Genomic DNA, 17,577 nt, shown 5'->3' with positions numbered 1-17,577 from the left:
TGGTTGAGCAGTTGGTTTTGGGGGAGATCCAGATGGATTGCCATGGCTGGAGCTTGAAAAGATCATTATAAGAATTATGGGCTTTATTGTTGGTTTAAAACTGACAATAAAAGGTTTTAATATCGGTTGACAACCTACATTGAAGATCGTGTTATAAATGGTCTTTAATATCAGTTTTAAATCAACATTAAAGCCCATAATTAGTCCTTTTTTCAATTATTTTCCATTTTTTAAATGCCATTGTCCAATCCCTTTTTAATGTCGGTCAAAAAGTTAAAAACAACGTGTCCCTAAAACCAAGGTAATCAACTTGAACATGTACAAAATAAATTCTTAATTGCTTTCACAAATCCATAATAATAAGTCACAAAAGAGGAATTGGATGATAATTTAACTCTAAAACCAAGGTAATCAACAAATTACCAAAACTCATAAGGGTTACATGGCAAAATTAACATTTTTTAGATCCAAACAACTTTTATTGGTGTATAAAAAAAAGAGAGAACTTGTTGCCATTATATAGTGTTTTCCAAATAGTCTTTCAAGTACTCATTCGATATGTTCTCTCCACCATCTACCACAAATTTGATCCAAATCGAAAGCATGACTTCCTGCAGGCAGAGAAAAATGGACAAACAACATATAATAAGAATTTAACTATCCCACACAAAAGAATTTATGAAATTCAAGCTAGGAAGCTATGGAAAGACAACATTTAAACAACCACACAGAAGGTTGAGATATCATTTAAACAACCAACATTTAAACAATTACATTTTTGCACACATATACATATGTACATAAATTCTCAAAAATTTTTATTTTGAGTATTCATGGGAATTTGCAAAGAATGCTGAGATATCATATTCTTGTTATAAACTACCACACAGAAGCTCAAATCACATAATAAAAATCCAAAATATCACAAAAACATAAGCATAATCATATGAAGGAGGAAATGAGGAAACTAGCATCCAAAATCTAAAACTCACATGATCCAATGACGACAAAAATGAAGAATCCAAGAAGAATAGGGCCAACAGGGTAGTCCTTTCCCTTCTTTGTATCAATCTCAGGCACAATCCCTCCTCAAAATGTTCTTCTCGAACCATTCCACCTTCCAATTTGCAATGCATGTTAAACAAGAGAGAACAAAAAACTCGACGATGATAATGAAGAATTAACCTAACCCACAATGTATTAATAACGTACAAACTACCTTAATGCAATTGGATTCATGTAGACAAGTAATGCATAAACATAAACTACCAAATGATGCATAAGAAGTTCCACTACCATAAACCACTCAATGGAAATCATAAACAACTAAGCTATGACTACCATAACTGCAGGATAGTCACAACAATCCAACAGTGAATCTAAATCCAAAACTTTAGAACAAATAGACTTTTAAGATAAACTTCTTATAAATACTACCTTGTACTTGTTATTAATGTTGTTATGAAGTCTCTTTTGTGTTAGATACAGTTTCTCCACTTGTCAACCTTCTTAAAAAGAAAGAAAGGAAAAATGCAGAGATTAATCCCTAAACTAAATTCCAAGTATAAGCTCAAAGCAAACTAAAAAAAAGAAAGAAAGAAAGGGAAAATGCAATAGGATGATCCAATGTAGAATCACAAAAAAAAAAATGCATATGGAGAAAGACAATGATATTAGTTTAATTATCTCAAAATATGCACTATAAGTTGAAAGTCCTTACCATCACTTAGCTCTTGCTTTGTTCATAGGTTATTCATTCAGAGATCGACGCGACACGACAAGTGTGTCATTGTCTAAAACCTGACCTGACATTTGAAGGATGAAATAATGTACAATAAGTCAATACTCAAAGATAATAAATTTACACAAAACTGAGATATATCACAAATATTCTAATGATTTTCCATTTTGAAGTAAATAATTATTATGAAGGCCTCTAATGTTTCAAAACCAATAAGTTTGGTTAAAATACTTTATAAAATAAGTCCAATTGTTAAAGCTCATTCAGTACTTTAATGGTAATGACTGATGAATAGATTATATGCAAAAGAGAAGATGAGAGGATGCTTATAATATACCTTGAATAATAGAGTCATTTGGTAATTCATGGCAGGAAATTCACCTTGTAGTTGTATCTTTTAAAATGGCCAAGTCATTAACTTAAAGCCTCTTTCATGATTCATGGAATCTACAAAGAGCTTTTACTTACGGGGCTTCTAATTGAAAATTCACAGTTATAAAAGGAAGAAATAGAGGATGGACTTTAGGGGCTAAAAAGCAAGGAATTATCAAATATATATGTCAAGAAGAAGTGATTGATGAAGACTGCTATAAGCAAAAGTAGAGATTCTACATAGCTTAGCAGGTAAACATGCAAAAGTTCTAGAACAGCCTCTTGCTATTATATATGAAAGTGAACAAGATATTTTGCATTACAATACAAATAATTTCCTCTCTTTATCTAAGTGAACAATATTCACACCAAATCAAAAAGGACATAACTCTATAGTTTATGCCTAAGCTAACAATCATTTACATTGGCAGAGAACTAAATTAAATCACACCCTTCTTTTCATATTCTATGAACATAATAAAAAAATTCCAAAGCAAAAGAATAAGGGAAAAAGAAGGATTGAATACCTATGTCCTGAATGATTTGATTACATGTATCAACAACTTGTCCCCCGTTATCTGCCTCACTTTCTTTATCAGCTCATGCCTTGAAATCTTATGATCCTAGAATTCAGAAGCTCAACAAAATGAGATCACCATAGACATAAAAAGTTATTTTTCAAAATGGAAAACAAAAGAATTGGCCATATAGACAAAATAAGATATCAAATTTTATATATCTTGTAGACTTTGTGATACTTGGTGATCATAGCAACTTTAGTAGCAGTCAGAATCTTAGAGAGAACCGAAATCAGAGATGGAAATGACATCAACAAATTTCAGTTTTCAACAAACAAACACCTTAATCAACAAATTAGATTATCACGACATTAGAAACCCAACAAACAAACACCTTAATCAACAAATTTCAATTTTCAATCCATTTTTCGCAATCAACCAAAACGAAAATCTTAAAAAAAAAAAAAAAAAAAAAAAATACAACACAGGGAAAGGACAAGCAAATAGTGAAAAAGTAATCTAATAACTCACTGAGTATGACTAAAGAGAGAATGGGAGATAGCTCTGAATCTACGGAATCTACAGACCCACTGGATCGGAAAAGCTTAATTGGAAAAGTTGAACGAACAGACGGCGAGAAGAGATCTATAGATCTATGGACGGCGACCCACCAACATGATGGAATCTACGGACTCTACGGACGACGAACTCCATCATGTCGGTGACCCAAATCTACATATCCAACCAACGTCGGTGACAGAGACCACGATAACGATCAGGCAACGTTGTTGAAGACGACAGAGACCCACGACAACGATTGAATGACCGAGACCAACCACCGATGACAATAGAGACCCAAACAACGCCAGTGATGACAACGATCGGAACAATGACAACTTTAGTGATTCACACGACCAAGGAGAAGAAAGGGTTTGGTAAGAGATAGTGAAAGTAGAAAGAAGGTTTGGTTGAAATGAAAGAGATATTTTTTAATAAAGTAAGAAAAAAAAATAAATTTAGACCTTTAATGTCGGTTTTAAACCGACATTAAAGCCTATCTTCAATGTCGGTTTTAAACTAACATTAAAACCTATCTTCAATGTCGGTTTAAACCCGACATTAAAGGTCTGTTTTTTTAAAAACCGACATTATACATCCGATTTCACTTTTTCCAATCGACATTAAAGTCCAAAATTCTTGTGGTGGATCGATGGCTGGGTTGCCATTGTGGCTCTAATACCATGTTGATATTTGCAAATAACTAAAGAGAAATAGAGGAAAGGAAGAAGACGATAGATTGCTTAAAATAATGTTTTGTATTTTGTTTTCTATTTTGTATTACCCGTAGGGGGAAATATATACACGTAAAGGGAATCAATATTATTACAGATACCACACGTGTAGAGTAATAATAGGTTTGATATAATAACAGAATAGAGTGAGGAAAAGGGTCAGGTGAGGAACGCTACATCACATACCACGTCAAGGTCAACCATGGCTGACTCATCGATTGATCGCTTTGTCATAGGTCTTGACAAATCAAACCTTTAACCTTAGGATTATTGGTACAATTTTTTTTCAGTTGAACTACTAAAATATTTGTCATATATTTAATTCGAATTTTTTATTTTGGTTTTCTTTCAAGTTAAACAAAAAAGGGGAAAAATCACATTACTTAAGCTTCAACGTTTATCACCTGCACCGTTTACACCTAGTGTTTGGAACTCTTGACAATTTTGACATCCAATGGTGTATTACCTTATAAAAATTCATATCTATTGATCAAATTTATGGTAATAGTGCAACACGAAAAAAAAAGTTACTTATCCGATTTTTTAACCCGATTTATTAAAAAAAATAAATCGTTTGAATTTTAAATGAGATTCACTATTTTGATAGTTTTCTCCATATCTATAAGATCAATCGAAAATCTGTATTTTAATTCTGAAGTTCTCTTCATCAGTTTTGGACATTCTTTTCTTGATTTGAATCCATTTCTTGGCAAGTGCAAGCTTGAAATTGGTAGTTGTATTAATCTAGGGGAGTAACCAGCACTAACAATTAGTACTGAGGTCACCTGTAATTACTTTCAAATCAGTGGTTCTTCTACAACGCACTACTTTATGACATCTTATTCTAATATGCAAATACAAAAAAAAAAAAAAAAAAAAAAAAAAAAAAATCAAGATGTACTTTCAACTATGCTCCTTTAGTAATTCAATACATTAGATATTTTAGTATCATTGGGTAGCCTTTTTTCTCTATCTTTTGTATAAATTCAATCAATGTGTATATAATCAACTTTTAACTTTTCTATAACAAATTTGTAATTCTCATGTGAATGAATTTGGTCTCTTTTTTTTTTTCCAACTTAATTAAAAGCTTCATGGGAATCCTTCTAATATAGGGTTTGTGCATGGGATGCCAAATTTGTACCATCAATTTTACCATTACTATTTTATTCCAAAGAAGATTGAATTGTCACTCTTGACTCTTCACATTCAAATAATAATAATAAAAATAAATAAATAAATAAGCATATATGCATTCTATAAATGGGTTTGGATCTTTTTGTTAGTTTTGCGATCTAAAATTTAGATAAAATGTTCCACTCTTAATTTTAAACTTGAAATTTTAGTATTGCAATTTTTACAACCATATGGTTATGTTTTTATTTTCAAACTTTGTTAAAAGGGTATCTACATATGATTTCAATGAATTATAAAACATATGTATATATGGTTTCAGATTGATAAGATTTTAGAGAAATACAACTAACTTGACGGGTTATGTTAAAATTTTGTATTTTTGGGAAGTTTGATTGTTCAATAATCAAGGTTTTATTAAGGCAAGATTTGATATGCTATTGAAACTAGCTAGTAGATTTGGAGATGTTCATATTATTTAAAGAAAAATAAAATAAATGAGTGGTGATTAGGGTGAAATTAAATGAAAATTTGGAATGGAAACATTTAACTAAATTTAGGGCCTAATTTAATAAAATTGAAAGTTTAGGATCAAAAGTTAGACAAAATGTATGACAAAGTTTAAGGATGAAAATTTGAAAATTTTGCTAAGTACGTAGATCTCTTAGTCAACATCTGTATTTAATTATTTATGTGAAAATAATGAAAAACATAATTATTTAAAATACATTTTAAGAATACAAAATTATCCCATTTTTAACCATCACAACCTTAAATAACCATTGCAATTTTTACCATTTCAAATGAAAGTCTCATAAAATATTGATATTAAAGCAATTATCAAAATTTAATATTCAAAATGTACCATTATATTATCAATATCGAGATTCAAATTAAGATGATCTATTTTGATAAAATCTAGAGCTAAAATTGATACATTATTTAAATTTGGGCACAAAAATAACATTTTCCTTTTTTAAAAAAAAAATAATAGAATAGGAGAAGGAGAAAAAAAAAGGCAATTGAAACACGTAAATTGCAGTCCCCACAAGCATTTTGGCATCACAGAGCCTGTAGGGTGCGACATAGCCTTTAGTCTCAGATCCAATCGGAAAAAATGCTTAGAGACTTTCCCTCTCACGGAGGACCCGCCGCCCCCACCGCCGGACCCACCACCCCACCGCCACCGCCAACCAAAAAAAAAAAAAGAAGAAAGCACCAAAAAATACTTTTAATTTTCCTGACAGGTCAACGACTTCAGGACAATCTTGACAAGAGAATGGCGTTGACTTTCAAACTCATCCTGCCAACCACCAATGTCAAACTTCTATTTTTTTTCTTTCCACACATCCCCATAAAATAATATTAATAAAATAAATTGAAGAATAATCTCTCTATATACACACACGTAGAAGAGAGGTTAACAATCACTTTTCATCTTTGAATTTTTTTTAGAATAACAATTTAGTTCCTGAATATTGGTTTGTAATGATTTAATTAATGTATTTTCAATTTTATAACGATTTGGTCCCTAAATTTTAATATATAATAATTTAGTTTTTGTACTTTAAAAATTGTAACAATTTAGTCTCTCATGTAAAAATTTAATCAAAATTCGTGATGTAGACTTTATATTTTGCAAAAATATTGAATCTCTATTCAACTTTAACGGTTTATTTATGCATAAAATCTCATTAAATCTTATCATTAATTTCTACAATAATAATTAAAATGTTACAAATTTTAAAGTATAAGGACTAAATTATTTCATAGTAAAGTTCGAAGATTAAATTGTTACAAAATTTAAAGTATAAGGACTAAATTGTTATAAACCAAAGTTAGGGATCAAATCGTTACTTCTATAAAAGTTTAGGGACTAAAAGTGATTTTTAACCGATATATATATATATATATTATTTTCAATTTCTACTCCTTTCATTTTTCCCTTGTTTTGGGTTTTAGGCTTTTAGCTCTATAATTTGTTAAATTTAGTTTTGGTGGTATAAAATTTAAATTGCCTAAGCTAATTTGAAAACCATATATCTAAACAAGGTTAAAAAATACTTTTGGTCCTTAAATTTTTATGAAAGTAACTATTTAATCCTTGAACTTTAGTTTGTGACAATTTAGTCCATGTACTATCAATTTTATAACAATTTAGTCATTGAACTTTAGTATGTAACAATTTAGTCATTGTATTTTCAAAATTGTAACAATTTAGTTCCTAATATAAAAAAATTCATCAAAATTTTATATGAATTTTTAATAATTTATGATGTAGACTTTTTATGTGTAAAAATTTTGAGTCCCTAATTAGTTTAATAGTTTATTTATGCATAAAATCTCATTAAACCTTAACATTAATTTTTACAATATGGACTAAATCATTGCAAATTCTAAATTATAATGACTAAGTTGTTACATTGTAAAATTTAAGAACTAAATTATTACAAAATTGAAAATAGAGGGACTAAATCGTTACAAATCAAAATTTAGGGACTAAATTGTTATTTCTATGAAAATTTATGAACCGAAAGTTATTTTTAAGTTCTCAACAAACTTGTTGTGTGAAATAAGTATATATTGAGTTATGGGGCCAAACTATACATTTCTATAAGGAGTAAATAATGCACAATTAAACTTTTTTATATTATAATAATTTTCATTTTAAAAATATAGAGAGATAAAATTGACAAGAAAACATGAAAATTTGATGTTATACCATTTTCTTGATCTAGGAAAAATATTAAGAAACAATAATGATCTCCTATTGCCTTTTTTGTTTCATTGTATTCCATTATCAAACCCATATTTGACTTTTATTATTTGAGATATATATAGATGATAGAACTATTATAAATTCAAATTCTTGCAATGTTACTAGATTTCATTTGAAAACTAATGTAACTATTTGTCAACTTTTCATAATTTCATAAGATGAGTAAATAATGTAAATTTAAACATCTTTATATTATAATATTTTACATTTTAAAAACCTAAAGAGATAAAGAAATCATGAAAATCTTGATATTGAACCCGTTGGGATTGCTTAAGAAAAAGTATTTTTCAAAAAACTCATTTTTATTTAAACACTTTTGACAAAAATGGTTGAAAATACACTTTAAAAACTATTTTGAGCAATCACATCAATTTTTTTTCTAAAATAACTTATTTTTTAAATTAAATACTTAAAAATACATTTAAAACGCACCTGCGGTTTATACAATTTTCTTGATCTAAAACCATTCGAGAGGGACAATAATTGTCTCTTCCTTCATTTCATTGTTTCATTTATAAAACATATACTTATAAATTGAGCTACCTTCGTGTTGGCGAGGATGGTATATTTATAAATTCAAATGAATCTCTTTTTAATAACTATTTTGTATTATTGTAGCAGAGAGAAAGAGAAAGAGAGTTGACTAGTTTTAAGACTTTTGACTAGGAAGTCACACATAGGTCATAATTAGATTGCATCATCTCCTCTCTATTATAAGGTTTGACTTTGGAACATGTATATTTGTAATGTCTTTATCTAAATATGTATTAATTGGACCAAGGCCCATATGTATTTAATTTTCCTTTTGTTTTTAACTAAAGAGACAAAAAATGTCAATTTGATTGTTTTGGTCCCTTGAATAATCCAAATTTTAGACATTATAAGATATGCTGTATATATGACCAAAAAAAAAAAAAAAAAACTTCCACTTATTTAACATCTTTCAACAATAATTTTTAAATTGTCGGTTCCTAATTTATTTGATTCGTGCAAATATATAGTAGTATCAAATGAATATTATGCTCTGAAGCACGACTATATGATACAGATACGACGATTCGTCAATTTCTAAAAAATTAAAATACGGATACATTTAAGGATGCATCATTTTTTATATATATATTTCTAAAAAATGAGTATACTGATACGTTGAAGATACATTTTTTTTCTTTTAAAAAAATCTAGGATATAAATGAATTTAGCATACAAGTTAATAACAATAGCACAAAATAGAAAATAACATCTAAGATGTTGAAGTATAATAGTTAATAAAATGCAATAGAAAAATTACTCATATTTCAAAGAAGAAGAAGAAGAAGATTTGAGGTAGAAGTATGAAAATAAACGAATAATTTCTTCATTGAACTGTTGAAGATATCCAAATGGTTTATATTTTGGTGGACTTTGTAGAGACTCAAATGTGAAGATGGAGATTAGCCGATTCTAGTTTAGGGTTTGGTCCGTTATTTATTTAATTTTTCCTTTTAGTTTTGGACTCAAGTAGTGAGCTTTTTAAATAAGTTGTCTAGTTTTAGATTGAGAAAGATTAGATGAGTTGCTTGTCTTTTTTCTTTAAAAAAAGGTATGCATAGAAACAGATACATCAAATCACGTGTCAGATACGTATATGAGAAGTATCGATATCCGATACGTATCTGATACTGATTCTTTGCCCCACATGAAATATCTGTGCTTCATAGATATTATGTATTCGTGTAGATGTTAAAAATACGTATATTTCTAACTTCTAAGAAAATGTACATTTCATTTCTAATTATCTCATTTAAAAAATTCTCATTTATATGTATTTTTTCCGACAAATCTCGAGTAGAAAATCAAACAATTGATCTTTATAATAATAATATGTGTTTTATTCCGTGAGTTAGGTTCCAAATGATTTATATAAATATTTTTCCTTTCTAACATATATGTGTACGAAAATCACTTTTGGGTATAATACACTAGAGTTCAATTGGATTGATTTGAGAAAAAAATGTTTCAAAAACCTCATTTTTATTTAAACATTTTTTTTTTTTTTTATAAAAAACTAATTAAAATACAATTGAAAAGTTATTTTGAATGATTGTCAAATACTTGAATTTCTTTCAAAAATAACTTATTTTTTAAATTAAACACTTGGAAATATATTCCAAACATACCCTAAATTTTTAAGTGGAATTATATAGTAATTTATATATGTATTATTAAAAGCACATATAATTGCTCTAGAAAAAACACATATAACTATCATTATATATATGTGCATAATATTTCAATAATACGATAATTCTCTTAATTTTTGTTATTTACATTATTTTAATCATAACTTTTTAGTCAACATAAATATACTTAAAAAAAATAAAACAGTTATTACTACACTTGAGATCAAAAAGTAGAAAACTGACTTATCGTGTACGTACAAAATAAAGGAAAGACCTAAGGTTTTTCAGTTGAAATAATTAACTAAAAGAACTTCATGACATCAAATCGAACATAGTTTCACATGATACACATTAATTAGTGTGGCCAATTAGTAGGAGCTTCTACTTTATTTATTTATTATATTTGAAGAGCTTTTACTTTACTATTTGCGTCTATATTGTTTTTGTGTCAATTAATTATTGAATTCTTAACCAAATTTTAAACTATTGATAAAAGTAGATAACAAATAGAAAAATTTGGAGGTAGAAATTATTAAAAACAATGGACCTCCACAACAATATGATATTTATCCATTTTGGACATAAATCTTCATGGCTTTACTTTTGTACCACCACAAAAGATCTTATATGAATGAAGATAAATCTGCTCATTTATATACCCATAATCATTTTCTTCTTTAATCAAGGTGGGATTTTGTTCGTACTCTAGCAAACATAATGTTCATAGGCTTAATTTTAAAAAATAAAAACAAAAAATTCAATGCTTATCAAACAGGGACTTAATAATTTAAAATACAATTTTTTAATTCATGAGTATATATATATATTATTAATATAAGTAATAACTAAAAATGAAACAACAATAGAGAAAAGCAAAAAAAAATTTGTGAAAGTTGTGAAGTAATATTAATAATACAAATATATAGAGATTATGTATGAGTTCAATTTATTGCATCACATGCCGGTGTTCGCATGAATAAAACCGAATATCTGCTGAACTGAACTTGCTATATCTTCAGCTGTGAATCTTGACTCATTTGCTATCTGTCAATTATCATAATCAAAATAAATCATTTTATAATTATAAAAAATCCACACTATTATTTGAATTGATATAAATCCCCATTCCTTTTAATTTCCTTTACACTTTGTTTTTTAATTAATACCAAAACTGTATATTCTATCAATTAGTTACAAATTAAAATATGGATTGGACAAATTCATTCAATCATATAGAAAATGTTTTCAGTTCTAAAAATGTATATGAAATGTCACATCAACAAATAAGAACAAATTTTTTAAAAAAAATATTTGAGTGTAGCCTGAACTACCATCGATGTACATGTGTCATATGACAATTCTCTTATTATATTTTTACATTAAAAAAAAAAAAGAAGCATTGCCTTTTATTTATTTATTTATTTATTATTATTATTATTTTAATGTTTTTGCAGGCTCGACATTGAAAAAACAATTAATAAGATGTTTAATCAAAGAAGTGATGTAAAAGAATAAAAAAAAAATTGAGCTTTTTTTTGGGGGTGGGGGGATTGATAAAGAACTTTTCCTTATTTAAAACAAAATAAACTTCTATAAAAACGTTGCTTCTGTTTAATAACTATTCGATTTCATTTTTAATTTTTGTAAACTAAGGACATGTTTGGATTATCATTTTTATATAAATTCTTTTGATAAAATAATCGTTTAAAATATATTTTCGAAATATTTCAAAAACTATTATGAGTAATTGTCAAAATCTTCTCTTTTTTCAAAATAACTTATTTTCAAAACTAACCACTTGAAAATTTAGTTTTGAAAATTTAAACAAAACACATCTTAAGTTTTTAAACACCACCATCACTTATTATTTTTTTTTATTAGTTATATACTAGATGTTTTCAAAATCTAAACCATAAATTTGAAAACTAATGTCCTGTTTGATAACCCTATTGTCTTTTTGTTTTTGTTTTTGAGAAATAAGCCTATATACACTACTTTCACTTTCAAATTTCTTCCTTCATTATCTACTTTTTACCAATGATTTAAAAAATCAAGTCAAAATTTGAAAACTAAAAGAGTAACTTTTAAAACTTTTTTTATTTTTGTAATTTGGCTAAGAATTCAATCATTATACTTAATAAAGATGTAAAATATTGTAAGAAATATGGGGTAGAAATAAACTTAATTTTTAAAAACCAAAAACAATTGAATGGACCTTAACAAACAAGTTTGATTAGTTAACTATTTATTCAATAGCTTGGTTTTTAAAAACAATGGGAGAAAATGGATAACAAGGCATAAACACTAGGTTTATAAGTGTAATTTAAAAATTCAAATGATTATAAAACGAAAGTATTAATCAAAGGGGGAAAAAAATAAAATTTTGAAAAACTAAATCAAATTAAAAACGAGTGAAAAAAAAAAAAAAGATTATTGTTCTAACCTTGACGTTGAAAGAATAAAGAACAGTCTGTTCAATGGTGGTGATATTTGTGTGAAGAATATTTAGTTGAAGATCTTCGAGAGCAGCGATGGCTTTGATGAGCTGTCCCGGTCGTCTTCTTGACAGGATTTTTATCATAGCGTCAAACCCTACTACTTTCACTTCCACGTCAGCAAGGCACGATTTGCTTTCCGCTGTCGTTTCGAATATTTGCCCGTCGTTTTGATGACCTGGAAAATTACCTGCTCCCGGTGCCAGAAATGGCGGTTGCTGCGGCGGCGGTGCGTCCGCGGCCTGCACTAGTGGTGGTTCTCCTAAGAGACGACGTCGTTTTTGGGATTCTAGACATTGCAGGAGTTGCTCTAGCTCTCTTACGAACTCGATTGCTCCGCCTATTATGGAAGCTTGATCTCCCTACAGTTTGTAAATTTAATTTAATTAATTTAATGGGCTTTGGTTTGTAATTAACTTTAACACACTCTTTAAAAAAAAACGTTTTAAATTTAAAAGTTTTTTTTTTATAAAAAAAAAAAAATTGGGTTCTTCAAGAATTTCAGTTAAAAGAAATTTTCTCTCTAAATCAACATAAACATCATTCAAACTGGTTAAAATTATTAAAACATCAAATGGATTATTCAATTAAAAAATTTATTAAAAGATTATATTTGTTTTCTCATTAGTTTTCTTTAAATGATTTTCTATTTTAGAGATTTAATTTAAAAAATTAACAGAAAAATTCTTTAAAAGCAATTTTTTAGGCTTGATAACCTCTTAGTTTTTTATTTTAAATTTTTGAAAATTAATCCTATATAAATACCTTTCTCAACCAAAATTCTTGGAACTTCTTGCAAATGTTTTAAAAAATCATGTTAAAATTTGAAAACTAAAAAAATGGTTTTCAAACACATGTTAAAAAAATTCTCTTTGTTTTCAGAATCTGATTTGAACTTTGAAAATACCTATAAGAAACTCATCAGGAAAAGTAAACATAATTTTTTTTTCAAAACAAAATCACAAATGGGTTTTTTTTTTAATTCTCTCAACAATCTCTCTCACTCAAGCATGGAAAATTAGATTTTTTTTTTTTTTTTTTTTTTTTTTATAAAGAAAATGCAATTAGAAAATGACATGTTTTCTTTTTTCTTTTTTCAAATTTTTTTAAAAAAAAAGGAAAAAAAGGAAAAAGAAACATACCCTTTGAACGTAAGAACCAGGCATGAGAGAGCGCAAAACTCGAAGATGTTCATTCATTTGCTTCCTTCGATTTCTCTCAACCGCAATATGTGTCATCCTTTGGCTCTCCACTTCTTCACTTGTCTTCACCGTCCGTCCTCTTTTCCTTTTATTACCATTATTATTATTATTATTATTATTATTATTATTATTATTATTCCTAAAATTCTCCTCCTCTTCTAATTCCCCTACAATTAATCTCCCTTCCATCTCCGCCGCTTCCTCCTCTCCAGCTACCGCCGTCTCCTCCGCCCTCTCATTATTTAAAACCGGGAACTTCAGGAAATAGACCGGGTCGATACCTGGCGGTTCGTCATCATCGTCGAACCGGTTGAGACTGAGCTTCGGACCGAAGTCGGCAAACTGCATAACCTCGGCAAAGCTGAGCTTGTCCGGAGAGGTTATTGGCTGCAGCGGCGGAGGGTTAGCCGGAAAGTAGGTGAGGATTCCGGTGGTGTTGTCTGCGGAGGCTTCGAAAGGGCGAGACCTCATGAACTGGTCTTGGTTATTGTAGAGATCTTGGTGGCTGGAGAAACTTGGAGGCATAGCAGCTTCGTTCTGTGGAAAAATATAATATGCTTCAAATTAAAATTGTGGGATTTAGAGGGGAAAAATAAGAAAAATAAGAAAAAATCATAATTGATATTTTTATTATTGTTTGTTACGTGGGACCACTAACTATATTTTTTTTATGGCTGGATTGAAATTCTTAGAGAAAATAGAAATATTTATGTAAGATTTTGTTGTTTGTTGTAATAATATATTTATATATATAAAAAAAAAAAATCTTTTTTTATATATAAAAATATGTTAGAAAAAAGTTAGAATCGAAGAAGATTCTTGGGTTTCGAAACCTTACCTCCCGCCTTGTTAAATTTAAAAAAAAAAAAGAAGAGTATTTTTCAAATTTAGAAAAATGAGTAAATTATTTATAAATATAACCAAACATAATATCTATTACAGATAAATCGTGATAGGTTGCGATAGACATATCGAGGTGTGATAGATATCTATCACAGTCTACATTTTTCTATACTTAAAAATATTTTTAGCAATTTACTAATTAAAACAATCATCCTTTAAAAAAACAATGGAAAAATATCAATTTAAATCCTTGAAACTTGATAGTTATATTAATTTAAACCTTAAACTTTCGTAAGTGTAGTAATTTGTACTCTTCATTAGTTTATGTTTGGATAAACATCATATTGAACTTATAACTTTATCAATTTAACTTCTAAATTTTCATAAATGAATCAATTTAGACTTTCAATTAAGATTTTCTTTGAAAATTGTCTTTACATCAATTATAATCCTCCATTTTATTAATTCAATATTTGAAGAAATCTACTCACTTGCAAGAATTAAATACATTGATGATTTTTAAATGTAATTTTAATAAATAGTCTAAATTGATTCACAATTGAAAAGAATAATTTGAAACAATTATATATTTTTCATGATATTTTTCAAAATAAGTTTGAAGAATGATGTTAATTAATCCACTTACGACAGAGTTAAAATTAATACAATTAAAAATTTTTTGGAGAGTAGATTACAATTTTCTCAAAAATATATAATATAATAAAAATAAGGGTACACAATTACAATCTACAAATAGAGAGATACGAAAATGTGATATTTTGTTAATTTTAGTTTATTTACTTTTAAAATATTTGTTTTTATTTCTAATTTTTTTAATAAAAAAAAAAATTTGGTCCATATTTGTAAAATTTTAATATGTAAAATTTACTTGAAAAAAAAAACTAATATAAAATTATGATAAACCATAAATAAAAAGAGATAAAAGGATCAAAAGAGTCACTTTTTCGAAAGTCTACTACAATGAAGATTTTCCAGATGCAAGAAACTCAAATGAATAAGATTATTTAAATAAAAGAGATGATAAATACCTCACCGATGATTCAAAAGAAACAATCATTTTGAAAATACATAAATTAAAACGAACAGAAGCCAAAAGTACAAAAATTAAAATAAACGTAGGTAATACAAAAACTACATAACATAGTATAAAAACTCCATTAAAGAGAAAAAAAAGTGAGGAATTGAAAAGAGAATATAGAAGGAAAAGAAGGGTATAGTTACCGAGTAGTTATCGTCTTTCTCCATTGGGTTTACTATATGCATATATGCATACAACACACCAAACTTTAATCGAACCAACTCAATTTCTATGCTCTTTTTCACCTCAAGACAATTTTCACTTTCCTCCTAACTTTTTTCCCCCACCTGAAAAACAAGCCATAAAAAATAATTGTAATTATTATAATTTAATTTTAAAAAACAAAAAAGAAAAAAAGAAAAAAGAGAAAAACCCACCAGGCAACAAAGTGGGTGGGGAATTCAGAAGGGGGGGCAGGTGGAAATTTTGTAAATGGTGGAGGGTTTTATAGAAATAATTAGAAAGAAGAGAGGAGGAGCCTGAGGGGATAAATAATAAAGTGAAAGTTTGGAACTTGAAAGTTTTAAATTCAGCTCACATTTTCACCTCCTTTTATTAATGTGTGTCACACTCATAAGGCTTAACAACGCTCTTCACTTTTCATGAACCTTATTATGAAGAGCCACCATCCTTCTTTTTCAATTTTCATCTTCTTCAATCTTGATTATTATCTACATATATATCTCCAATCTATCATCATTTTCTACTTTAGTCTATCTATTTTTAAATGTATGAATTTTATTTTATTTTAAAAAAAATACTTATTAACACTGATTGACTTTTATCAGCATCTATCACATACTATCAATGATAAATTTCTATTCGTTTTTTTCATCAATAGATACTTATAGTCTTCTGTTAGCATCTGTTAGCCTTTATAAAAAGAGATTAAATTTTTTTATTTTGTGTAAATAATTTTTCTTATTTTTCTATTTTTTTTTTAATAAATCTTAAAACTAGTTATGATCATTTTTTATTGTTAATTTTTCAATTAAAAAATTACATTAACTTTCACTTTATAAACTTTGTCCTTGCTTGAAAATTATTATTATTTAACATATTATGATTAGAAAAAAACTCCAAAGGACTAAGATTAAGATTTAATGAAGTGAAGTTTTAAAAAATATAGTTGGTTTCTTCTCTTTTCAAGTTTTATTTATTATTACATCAATACTTTCCGAGAACTTAGGATAAAATACTAAAATTATTCTCTCTTTACACAAAATTTTAATTTTAAAAAATTGAGAACAATAAGTTTAAAAAACAACAAAATTATACATCATGGTTGTAATCCCTATGGTTAAAATCATTATGACAATAAAATTAACTAAACACAAACTAGATTTATAATTTAATTCAAGTATTGATTGAATACTAACATAAGAAAAAGGTTGACAAATATTTATCCAATTCACAATTTAAGAAAATAAATAACTCAAATTTAAACAAGATCGACCTAGTTCAACTTAGCTCAACTAGTTTAAACATATAACGTCAACAAAAAGATTAGAAATTCAATTCCTACCCTTCAACAATATGTTGAACTTAAAAAGAAAAAAAAATTCTTGCAAGATTGTTCTCCCATTCTTATACTTCCAAGAAGAAAAAACATACAAAGTTGGTGAATTATTTCCAGTACTACAATAATATAAAAATAATGATATGCAGTTTTAGTCCTAAAACTCAAAACCAGTAGAAAGTATCTAAGGCCCTGCCCTATTTTACAGACATCTCTTCAAGTTTAAGATATGCTGAAATTGATACAGATCACTATAATGTGACTAACAAACTTGTACCGTATGTATGAAGGATAAACAATATGGTTATTAAGGGCCTATAAATTTTTTTTAATCCACATCCAACCATTATCACGTGATGGTTTCTTCTTCTTCTTATCTTTTTCGTGAGTCGAAACTTATTCAATATGGAATTTAGCTAGT

At 27.7% G+C, this 17,577-nt stretch overlaps 1 protein-coding gene and 1 long non-coding RNA gene across 3 annotated transcripts; both read right to left on the bottom strand.

Annotated features, from left to right (window-relative positions):
* Positions 1-317: 317 nt before the first annotated feature.
* On the bottom strand, positions 318-3,611 carry LOC120077883 (uncharacterized). 2 transcript variants are annotated; one of them, XR_005481863.2, is made up of 6 exons: positions 3,163-3,597; positions 2,641-2,736; positions 1,721-1,805; positions 1,438-1,505; positions 993-1,117; positions 318-611 (listed from the first exon to the last, which is right to left on the bottom strand). It is a non-coding gene; the product is annotated as an uncharacterized LOC120077883 (long non-coding RNA). The 2 variants fall into 2 exon arrangements; XR_005481860.2 differs by lacking the exon at positions 1,438-1,505 and having other exon boundaries at positions 3,163-3,611.
* Positions 3,612-10,884: 7,273 nt separating this feature from the next.
* Positions 10,885-16,158, bottom strand: FMA (basic helix-loop-helix (bHLH) DNA-binding superfamily protein). The gene is made up of 5 exons (XM_090316961.1): positions 16,015-16,158; positions 15,781-15,924; positions 13,636-14,232; positions 12,442-12,855; positions 10,885-11,042 (listed from the first exon to the last, which is right to left on the bottom strand). The coding sequence occupies exons 2-5, from the start codon at positions 15,820-15,822 to the stop codon at positions 10,953-10,955; spliced, it is 1,143 nt and encodes a 380-aa protein (XP_090173087.1). The 5' UTR covers positions 15,823-15,924; positions 16,015-16,158; the 3' UTR covers positions 10,885-10,952.
* Between the last annotated feature and the right edge of the window lie 1,419 nt (positions 16,159-17,577).

This window comes from Benincasa hispida, chromosome 1, assembly GCF_027475165.1.
Source record: "Benincasa hispida cultivar pf3 chromosome 1, pf3_genome.v1.1, whole genome shotgun sequence".
Classification (NCBI taxonomy): Eukaryota; Viridiplantae; Streptophyta; class Magnoliopsida; order Cucurbitales; family Cucurbitaceae; genus Benincasa; species Benincasa hispida.
Note: the sequence above shows the minus strand (reverse complement) of the source record. Positions and strands in the feature narration are given on the sequence as shown.

Coding starts and splice junctions, on each gene's coding strand:
- FMA (XM_090316961.1), bottom strand. CDS start 15,822: ATGCATATAGTAAACCCAATGGAGAAAGACGATAACTACTCG. Junction 14,233..15,780: donor AGAAAGACGATAACTACTCG/GTAACTATACCC, acceptor ATTTTTCCACAG/AACGAAGCTGCTATGCCTCC. Junction 12,856..13,635: donor CTGGTTCTTACGTTCAAAGG/GTATGTTTCTTT, acceptor TACAAACTGTAG/GGAGATCAAGCTTCCATAAT.